This window comes from Rhyacophila brunnea, unplaced genomic scaffold (assembly GCF_057557595.1).
Source record: "Rhyacophila brunnea isolate RB1 unplaced genomic scaffold, BYU_Rbru_1.0 scaffold_19, whole genome shotgun sequence".
Lineage (NCBI taxonomy): Eukaryota > Metazoa > Arthropoda > Insecta > Trichoptera > Rhyacophilidae > Rhyacophila > Rhyacophila brunnea.
This window is the reverse complement of record NW_028232848.1, coordinates 27,945,814-27,957,871: the sequence shown is the minus strand read 5'-3', so window position 1 is coordinate 27,957,871 and position 12,058 is coordinate 27,945,814. Positions and strand designations below refer to the sequence as shown.

The 12,058-nt window shown below is 32.3% G+C and overlaps 1 protein-coding gene across 1 annotated transcript in view; it reads right to left on the bottom strand.

Annotated features, from left to right (window-relative positions):
• The window catches only part of LOC147072883 (phorbol ester/diacylglycerol-binding protein unc-13-like), a 211,580-nt gene that overhangs the window by 180,592 nt on the left and 18,930 nt on the right, over positions 1–12,058 (bottom strand). Inside the window, exon 3 of the mRNA XM_085945790.1 lies at positions 4,431–4,533. Coding sequence (XP_085801916.1) covers positions 4,431–4,533 — 103 coding nt within the window. The remainder of the gene's footprint in view (positions 1–4,430; positions 4,534–12,058) is intronic.

Sequence of the window (12,058 nt, the reverse complement as noted above, 5' to 3'; positions counted from 1 at the left end):
GATGAAAGCGAAACAATTCAAAAAACTAAGGAAATCAAAAAGAAAGAAGAAGCGGCGGTAGAAGCTTCAGGCTCAACAATAATAGCTACAGGTAGTAGCGTAAAGCCTACAAAAAATAAGAAAAATTCAAAGGGGAAGACAGAGGTTAACGCGATGGGAGAAATTATGAAAGTCTTGCTGAAAGGGGGAGACTGGCAGCAGATCATTAAACAACTAATAATTAAAGCAGTGGACTGGGTATGCAAACACTTCAAAGAAGGAAACTTAGGGGAAATTCTAGGGGAGGTTCTGCAGCAAAATGGATAATAAAATACAAATTAAGATTTTACAATGGAATGCCAGAAGTATGAAGCAAAAGAAGGATGATATAGAACTCTACTTAATAAGACAAAAAATTTCAATAGCATTAATCTCAGAGACTTGGCTGAGGTCTGAATTAGACTATCTGAAATTCAATGATTACACGATGTATAGAAAAGACAGAGGGGATGGTTACGGAGGAATAGCGATTCTGGTGCATAAAACACTGGCGTCTAAAGAAAAGACCCTACAAGGCCTTCCAACTGAACTGGAGGCATGTCAAGTCGAAATCAGAGGGACACAAAAACTAAAAACAGTGACAGCAATATATTGTAAACCCAATGTTACCATTCGGAAAAACGCATGGAGCAGGCTCTTCGATCAAATGGGAGAGGGATCAATTATGGGTGGGGATTTCAATGCACACCACCCAATGTGGGATCATATACTTCGAGACGCAAGAGGAGAGGATGTCGCTGACGTATGTCTTGACTCTGACTTAGTAGCGATTAACAATGGACAAAGTACCAGGGTCGCCCCTCCAAATCAGAGAGGAGCGGCACCGGATATAACATTTATCTCCAATGAGCTGGTACTGGAAACCGATTGGAAAATAGACTCCGATACTATGGGCAGTGACCACTTACCCATTATCATCGAGTTTGTGGAAAATCAATGCCAAACAGAAATTATCCCAAGAAGAAATTACCCTAAAGCAAACTGGCAACAATATCGAGAAATCATCTCAAATGACATAGACAGACTTACAGAACCTACCAGAGATGTACAAGTAGAGTATGATAAATTGGAGGCAATATTGAATAATGGGGCAAATTCAAGCATTCCGAGACTCAAAGTATGCAGTCACCCAAACTTTAGACCAAAACCATGGTGGAACTCCGAATTATCAAAGGCAATCGCTGAGAGAAGGCTTGCCTATACTCGCTTCAAAAAAATCAGTTCAACAGAAAACTACCTAGAACTAAAGAAAAAGCAAGCCACAACTCGAAAAGTAATCCTAAAAGCCAAAAGAGAAAGTTGGAAAGCATTTTGTGACTCCGTCAACTCGGAGACTTCCTACTCAGAAATGTTGAGAAAAATGAGTTGGATGAAGGGCAAATCGGGAAACAAATTCAAAAATCAACTGGATGAAAGCATGGCGTCACTCCTCCTTGAACAACTAGCAAGTAAAAGTGACGAAACGAAGGAAGAAATTGCAGAACAGGAAACATATAATCCTAATGATACAATGAATGAAATTCTTACAGTGGCGGAACTAAGATCAGTAACCAAAAATAAAGACACTGCCCCCGGCATGGACGAAGTTTCATATTCCATGATCGCTCAGCTGCCAGAGACCGGAAAAAATAAACTAGTGGAGATATTCAACTTAATCATGGAAACCGGAAAATTCCCTAGGCAATGGAAGGAAACGATGATTATCCCAATCTTAAAACCAGGGCGAGACCCTACCCTAGTGTCGTCAGTCAGACCAATTGCACTCATATCATGCATGTGCAAAACGTTCAACCAGATGATTGCAAGAAGAATCAAATGGTTTGCAGAGAAAAAACAACTATTTCATCACAATACTACGGGATTCAGAAGGCAAAAGTCGACTCTGGAGAACATAGGCAACCTAGTACTAGACATCAATGCAGCACAGGTCAAAAACGAAGTAACTCTGACAACATTCCTGGACATACAGGATGCGTATAATAATGTGCATGTGAAAGAAGTGTCAAGGGTGTTTAATGAATGGGGAATCGGTGGGAAGATCACTAAATATCTTAAGCAGTATTTAAATGAAAGAAAAATCACCATGTGCATTAATAATGAAAAGAAGAGTACGGTATGCTCAAGAGGCCTTTCGCAAGGAGACCCCCTATCCCCATTACTATTCAACATTCTTACAACTGACATATTAAAGTTAATAACAAGGGTCAACATTGTACAATATGCAGATGATTTTGCACTTTTTTGTTCGGGAAAAAGAGTAGATGAATGTCAAAGGTTAATGCAGAAGAGTCTTGACGAAATAAAATTATTATTGGAAACGCGAGGCCTCAAACTAGCTCCCAGCAAAACTAAGGTGGTACTTTTTGCCAGAGGCAAGAGACAAAACCAGCTTAACTTAAAAATCGACGGCACTATAATAGAAAGAGTAGACACTTATAAATTTTTAGGTATGAACCTGGACTATAGACTAACGTGGAAGCATCATATTAGTCATTGCGCGAATAGCCTGACACAACCTCTGAACATACTCAAAGTACTGGCGGAAGGTGGGTGGGGCGTACACCCCATTCATATGAGAAGGTTATACACGGCACTTATTAGAAGCCGATTAGATAACGGGAGCATGTTTTACCACTCCGCTGCCGAAACTAATTCGGTGAGGCTAGATCGTATCCAGTCCAAAGCATTAAGAATATGTGGAGGATTTATCAGGACAACGCCCATTCACGTGCTACAAGCGGAACTCAGCGTACCTCCACTGAATGTCAGGAGATGGGCACTGGCTACCAAGACATGGATGAAGTGAAAATCTATAATAGATAACCCCTTATTGGCACAGGTGAAACTCCTATACGAGCTCGTTGAAAGCAATACATACTATGAGAAAAGAAAGCTCCCACTACTGGTAGGAATCCTTAAAGCCACAGAAAGTTGGGAGGTATTAAATACAAAATGCCTAGGTATGTATTCGCTGAGGAGGCCAGTTGGTACCTACGACCTCAGCTCTGTTATCCAACTAGAGGTCAAAGGAATAGACAAACCAAAACGGAGCATAGTATCCGATAAAGCAAGAGAGCTTGTCGAAAAAATGCTGACAGAGAGGTACGCAGGATGGAGCCACCTTTATACAGATGGATCCAAAGATCAGAATAGAGCAGGAGCAGCTCTTGTGATACCAGAAGTAGGTATAAACAAGAGCTGGAAGCTAAACCCAGCAATACCAATAATGACGGCGGAACTCATCGCGATAAACGAAGCAATTAAATACACTTTAAGCGATGATTTCTCGGCGCAATCCGCTGTCATTTTAACAGACTCCAAAAGCGCTTTACAACATCTTGCCGCAGAAACTCGCTCACATAACAGTAAAACCATAGCATACCACATCCTTGACCAGATCGACGCCAAGAAAAATAGAGGAGGAGATCTATGCCTTCAATGGATCCCATCGCACATGGGCATTGAGGGAAATGAAAGGGCAGATGATCTGGCAAAGGAAGCCGGCCATTCAGGGGTACCACATCAGTGGATACCAGAAAACCTGGACTGGAATGAGGCTATAAAAAAATGTGCCATAGTATGTGGATAGATTTTCACCATAGGGCATCATTAGAAAAAGGGAAATGGAGTAAGTCAATTCTACCATCACCACGAGAGGTGCCCTGGTTTGTAGAGTCTTCTTTGACGAGGAATGAGCTTAAGTTAATACTGAGGCTAAGAACAGGGCACACCATGGGCAAAAGATTTGATGTCCTCATGGGAAGAAGCGAATCGCAGCTCTGCGATGAATGTCATGTTTTAGAGGACATTGTACATATAGCACTGCAATGCCCCAAATATGAAATTCACAGAGTACAGCTGCGAATTGCAGATATCTATGAGAATGTCGACGAATTGAAGGGTGTCCTGGCGGTGGGTAAGACGGAAGAGCTAGGCAAAATTGTAAAGTTATTTAACAGAATAGGAGTGAGGACCTGATCGACGGATCCCCTTCTAGAAGAGAAGAGGCGATATGATAGCGAGTCGCAGTCAAAGCCTCGGTAAAATCACAAAAAAAAAAAAAAAAGTTTTTATGTCAAAAAAAATTAGATAATTTGTAGCTTAACGAAGATTAATGCAAAAACATTCTAAGTCGGTATTGCGTATGGCGTTGGGTTGCTTATATAGAAATTCAAGGAAGCTGGATTGATTTCTTTTCATGTCGCCTCATTTGCTAAGATATTAAATTAAGGCTAAATATTTGTAAGTTTTATGAATTATATTTAAACGACTACTTCCGTCTGTTATTGTGGAGTTTCAAAGCCGAAACAAATTACTGAAATTATCATTAGCCGAAATTATGTTTTGCTTACAAAATATTTGAATAATCCAAGTAATTTATTTGTACTTACAAAAGAAAATCTTGTTCCCAGCATGGCTCTGCTCCTTTCACAGTAACTGTTGTAGACTTTACATTTTGCAGCTTTAGTGTGACGTATGTGTTGAACTGGGCCGCTGAAATAATACAATATTTATATTATATATATATACACGAAACAATTTAATATATACATTAATTTTGGGATTTTAAGATTATAATGAAGCAGTGGAGAAAAGTGGAGGTAGGCTATTAAGGTCTGCCATAAATAGTGCACACTAAACTTTTTCAGTCATACGTATTTGTTTTCACTGAACTAAGACTACAATTTACTGATGGTGTTCGCTAGTTTTTAAAATTCAATTAAAGCATGCAAAAACCAAACCATAATAGAATAAATCAAATAAAAAAAGAAAAATAGTCAAAAAATACTCCAAATATCTAAAATTATGCCAATAAATCATATATAATTTTAGATATTTTATAGATAAAATAATATTTTTTCTATTATAGTTTGGTCAGGCAGGGCTTAATGAATTTAAAAAAATAACCAACAACATGTGTAATATTATGTATTTCTAATTCAACGAAAACAAATAAGTGTGAATGAAAAAGTGTGCACAATTTTGTCGGATCACCAAAATTTATACCAAATCTATTGTGGTTTGGTTAAGGCAGGGTTTAATTGATTTTTAAAAACTAATCTACAACATCTATAAATTGCAGTCTTAAGTTTGATAAAAACAAATATGTATGACTAACAAAGTTTAATGTGCACTATTTATGGCAGATCTTAACAACCTACCTCCACCCTTCGCCACTGTAATGAAGATAGATAGATTTTAAACTTTATTCAATAAAAGTTAGTATTACAAAATAACTGTTAAAAACTTTTATATTATATAACTAACATGTTGTAAAGAGTTTGTCATTATTGGGTGCCTGTAAAATAGCTCTGATGTGATGATAATGTAATTATTTTAATATTTTACAAAATATCGTTTTATAGATTACAGCTATTTTGACTATTGACTTATATAATAATATGTTAGTTGTAGCAGAATACATCAGATCATAGACAATGCACAATGGAAAACATATCAAGTACAGTTTTGCTCAAATTAATTTTAAGCCAAACGAAATGTATCATGTATGTAGCAATATTTAAGTAAAAACATCAGAAAACAAGGCTCTAAGGAACTTAACGCTAAGTTAAAATTTTTGCTATTAATGTTATATTATTTTTACACAGTACAGTTTATTGTCCACTTATATTTAATATGCTATACTGTTTTACGAAAGAATGAGGACGACGCATTCTCATTAATTTATAGGTTATTTATTTTTAAGATGCTGTGTGAAAATAATACGTATAAGAATAAAAATTACCTTTACTAACAGTTAAAATTAAAATTTCGTGATCAAATAATGATATATTTTCTTATTGCAAAATCAGTAAAATTTAAGTTGTTAAAAATAAATTTTATTATTACTATTATAAACGTGAGAATAGTTTTTCATTTAGACATGGAGGTATTTTATTTTGTTTTATAAGTAATTACTTATACTCTTTCAGGCACGTCGGTATCGATTTAAATAACATAATATATTATGTCTATTAAGATTTTACATAATATGAAAATAATTTTAAATATTTCCGATGCCATTAATTTTACTTAATGCTGCTATTAAACATAATATAATACCAAACTGTACTCTTCATACATTCAACGTATTTCCTAAGTTATAAATTACTGGAACTCAGAAGTGTTTTTCCATCTGGTAAATATTCTATCCCTTAGGATTTCATAACTACTACCCCTGAATAAAAAATACCGCGAGCTCCAACTGCGCAGACACGGTAAAAGCATAACCATATAATATATTTCTATATTCCATATAACATATTTTTTCGACGATTTCTTTATGTTCATACTTCTCATATATATATGACGTATCAAACTTTGACTAAACTTCAAGGCTACTATTTTTATGTATAACATCAAATGTATATACATACACAATACAAATATATTAATTTAGATATCGAAATAATTAATTTCAATGTATAATACTAATTGTAAGGTGAACTGTATAGTTACTGGTCTTGTTACAGTAATTGGCCATTTTAATTTCATTTTGATCAGCAATACCATATTATATAGCTCCGTAAATTTACTATAATCATTAATAACTCATCAACGTAAGCATGTATTTGATAAATAAAATAAGATTATCAAGAATCGATTAATACGATCCATTTTTTATATAGTAATTACCAAGAATGCTATCTTTCTCAAAATTGCAAAAAATATTTTACTACCTATAAACCTATAGCTATCTAATTTACTCTATTTTGCTGTATTGAAATCAGATTATAGTATTTCTAAAAATACAATTTTTGGTTAACTTGTATATTTATTAAATCCTCTATAAAATAATCGCTATATTTGTAACTAAATAAATGTCCAATGAACATTTTTTTTATTATATTTTAAATATCATAATATTATTAAGGATTTTATATTTCCAATAACAATAATATTCATAAGCCAAGAAAAAAGTGGTCAAGAATTAATTATTATAGTAATAATAACTATGGTTATTCTTTTATAAAATCAATACATATATTTTAAAAAACCACACACAGAAAACAGGTCCAATGTACAACAGATTCCTCTACTAACACAAATAATATAATATTTTGAATAATAATTTCCTGATCTTTTAAATGCCCTTTTTTCAATTAATCTAATTTACAGTTGATGAGAATAATACCATAATAATGTATGTATGAACAAACAAAAACATTAAGTAATTATTGTTGTTTATCTTTCTAGGTGACCTTACCTGCAATACAAACGTTAAAATTATATTGTATTGTTTGTATGTTGTGATAAGATTCATATTATGATTTATAAGTCCGTCGCGCAAACAAACCGCATTGTGTAAACAGTTTTACGTGGTTATTAAGCTGAACTTCTCGGGACAAATATTTTCAACCATACTGACGTCAAGCTCTTTGGACATTCAAATGTGAGGTAACAGATGTCGCGAAAAATAATATTGCTATAAAAATATTATTTACTTTGAAAAATAACGGTAAGATTTGCTAATAAAATACTGTGAAGTGACTAATGAATATTCGTATCTGAAATATTACTTCAGTTCCGGGAGATTATTATTTATTATCTATCAAGTAAATAATTAATATTAATTCTAAGCCTCGCTTATTTTGCTTTCAATATTAATTATTATATTCGTGCTTTCATGAGATAACAACAATATTTCCGATGACAGAAGATACAACAGTTTAATTAACTAAAATCCTAAATAAATATTTTTCTACATTTTACTTTTATCCAATACCTTTTTTGGATATCTACACAATAACATCAACCAACTTTAGATATTTCCTTTAATTTGTGTCTATATTATTTAAAAATTAGTTTTAATTAATTTTACAATTTTAATTCTTTCCGAATATACTTAATAAAAGAATTCAAAATTACTGTACGTATCAGTGTGGCAAAATTAAGTGTACATAGAGATATCTAACAATATAATTCGGAGGCATTTTATTAAATGCAATATACTTTTGCCCACAAACGCCGAGCTGCTTACGCGTTAGCTTATAGTGTCGTGGGTCTCAGATTCGTACCTTGGGTCTGGCATAAACATATATTGTTTTTCAATTTGTGTTTCGAGTCAAGAGTATTCTTTCGACCATGTCCGATCCTAATAGGATCATATGGGCCTCCACAGAGTGGAGGTTTGAATTGACAGATTTTTGTTTTTACGAGAAATGGATGTCAAGAGTATAGACCTATACATTTCTCGTAAAAACAAAAATCTGTCGGAGGCTCATAATATGATCTTATAAGGATCGGACATAGTCTAATGGATACTTGGGTAGGAAACACTGATTTAACTAGGTGTTTGTGAGTCTCAGTGACAAACAAATCTTCAATACCAGTAGTCGTAGTTCACATACCCGATCTCTGGGAGAACCAACGGCTTTTGGCGGATAAGTGACTCAAAAATGAAAGACTAAATACCATATAAATCTAGACAGGAAAAATAAAACAGCACCAATCAGTAATATTCTGAAGTAGATGAGTCATTAATAGCTCAATTATATAATTTTATGGGCATAGTTGTAACAACGTCACTGGCTACAGTACTGTGGTGTAAGGGAAATGGTAATCCACTACACTACGTTTCCTGAAAATTACTGAACTTATGATTTATTTTTGGTGATCATTATTTCCAGCAATTGGGTAAAAGACATGGTGAAATAAAATAATTAAAGATAGATTTAATTTCGGACAACCTTATATGGGAACTTGTTTGTTTCTATGTGAAATGTACTAATAAAAAAAAGCATATTATATGATCATTTTGGAATACCAACTAATATATTTCATTTTTTAAGATTTTAGACTTGATTCCTTATTTCTTTTGTACACATACATACATAATAATATTTAAATATAATGTATATATTATTTAAAAAAAATATATCACCACTTACGACAATATCCAGATTCGATATAAGTATATAACTAAATTGTTTTTATTTAAATATTATATAATAATATTCGAAATAATTAAATTTAATAAACTATACCTTAGTGATGAAATATTAAATAATGTTACGATGAATGTCTTCAAAAATGCACATTTATAGTAAGTTTGTAGTTGAAACATTCTCTTATTTAAATTGTATGTTTTGGTATACATGTACACGTACATTACCAGTTAAGTATATAATATTCAATTATATATATATATATATATATTACTACATATTATGTTATTAGTAGCACTACATTACTGCCTACTTAACTGCACTTTGCTTCAATACAAACATTTATATAGTGAGTAATTTAATACCTAAGTATAATATTGTTTTTTTTTATTATTTGCAAAAAAAAATAAGAATTAGTTAATATATTATCTATATTATCATTATTTAATTCTGTTTTATTAATTATTATGTAATGAAAATTTTACTGTATTATTAAAACATTATAATTATATAGAAAAAGTTTTCTGCGATATAGACTTGCTTAACAAACTTTTCCACTAATTAAAACGATTAATAAATATTTTACTGAATATTTTTTTAACGACAAACTTTTCTTTGTTTTATGATTTTTTAATTTCATATCGGCTCACAAAGTTCTCAGAACGGACAAAAATTTTAATGGTCTATTTTTTTACATTTTAAATCTATGTAGGTACCAATTACAAAAATATCATTATATTCACGGTACCTTTTTTGGTAAAATGATATTACCTGGGATAACATAGTTATTAAATTAATTTGCATGGCATATTTCTGCGGTTTTTCAAAATAATAATAAGCGTATGTATAACAATCTGAAATCGTTCAGTACACATTGAAAAAATATTATTAACACCTAAATAACAATTAATATTTTAAAGATACACATTTGTCACGAAAAGGAATTACTTTATCTATTCTAATTGTGACGTGTTACCCTTTTCAATCGTAAATAATGTATTTCAAAGGTAAAGTGGGGTATTTATTTTGAATATTTGATCGTTTAAGAGGATTTCAGAGCATATCAATCCAACGTGATGTAATAACAATGTATTATAAATACTTAATTAGGCATAATACAACGCAAACTTATGTTACCGTAAATTCTATGAAAATAGACAATTGAAAAGTAAGTTTATATTATGTTTGTTTTAATTTATATGAAAGCCAGGAATGAAGTAAAATAAATGATTTTATTGTTACAATACTTCAGTATTTTTCTAGTAATATTGCGATAATGAATTATATGACTTTTACCTCCGTTCACGCTATTATTTTATTATCATACTAATAGGGTACTGGTATAGCCATCCCGTTACCAATGAAGACGATGCGCACTGATGCAATATTTAAGTTGCGTTATCTCGAAAAGTAAATAAGTGAACCTCATATTTTTATTATATCTGTAATTATTATCGTAAATCATAATTATTTTTACTAATACTTATACTTAATTATAAACATCATTAATACATTATCATAACATTCACGAGAGTTCTGGGTTCGATCCCGGTGACGACACAAAGGAGGTTTCTCTCAAAGCCTGGGTGTTTGCGATTGTTCAAAAAAGCAAGGACATGGTTATTTATAATTTAAAAAAATCAGTTTCACAATCTCTAATAAGCCTTTTCCACAATGACATTATTAATGGACAACTCACTCAATAAGTAGCTAGCAAGTAAATTTGTACATAGCGATATTCGCACATGTATAGGTAGGCGTCACGAAATTTCCACTATGCGATATCACGCATGGTGAATTTATAGCAATATCACCTTTATTGTAATGGCGTTATACCAGTGTTTCTAGTGTCAATGTTCATTTGAGTGAACCCGTTTGAACCAAACCATTCGGCAGACCCAACAAAAAGCATTGGGAATTTATAGCAATATCACCTTTATTGTAATGGCGTTAGAACAGATAATGCCATTCGGCAGACCTGACAAAAAAGTGATTATCATTTTTTTTCCAGATGCTTCGTCCATATTAATGTCATTGCTTTTCCACTGTAATCTATATGATTGTAATACGTCAGTGTTATTGATTCAATAACACTCATTTTAATAGCGCCTGTACACGTGCATGGATTTACTGGCAGCAATAGTGCATATTTTAAACTATCGTGACAATAACTGTTTACACGCAAAAGTGATGACTGTCTTTCCAATCTCATTCCTCAAGAGTAAGTGAGATGCGATGTTGTCATTTTATGGTACTATTTGACAGATAGGGAAAATCGGTTAACCTCAAAATGAGTATAGTTGGTTTTTTTGCCAGCATTTTTGCCACTATCGTTCTACTGCGCAGGCGCAGATCAAAAAAATCCCTACTACCGCATGCAAATTCAGAATCTTCCAAACTTTTTTGATTCATACACGCATGCATGCAGGATAATACATGTTTACCCATACATTTTCTTGTTATGGCCGCGATAATACTAATAAATCCATACGTGTAAACGGGGTATAAGAATTTATTGCAATTAAAAATGTATAAAGTATTACGGAAAACAAACATATTAACGTGTTATATAACAATCTGATAGGACAAGAGTAAAATTATATTTTCCAGTTTGTATTATTTGTTGAAATTTAATTTCGGTAATCCCCCTTAAATCTTAATGTAAAACTTTTAATTCAAAACACAATTCAGTATTCCATGACATGAAAGCATAGAATATGAATTTTTAATTCGACAGGTAGATACAGTCTGTCATAACAATATATCCATTTACTGTTACAACTGAATAATAAATGATTGTTATATTGTTATTCAGCTTTCTAACTTTCATTCGTAATCCTTTGTTTAACGTTAAACATTTACGCGGTTTTAGATATTTGGCCTAAGCCTCATACTATAATACTACTGGCTTTTAGTAGGAACTTCCATAGGACTAAAATAAAAACTATGTACTACAGTTAAAAGTGTTGAAGTTAACTCTGCATAATTGTTAACGACGAATAAATTGACTGTAAATACATAGGTAATAATATTCATTCAATAATACAAAAATATCGGTCACCACCATCACCACAAAATTGGTATTGAGCTGTAGGTTAATCAATAAATTAAATAATATTATAGGGACATCA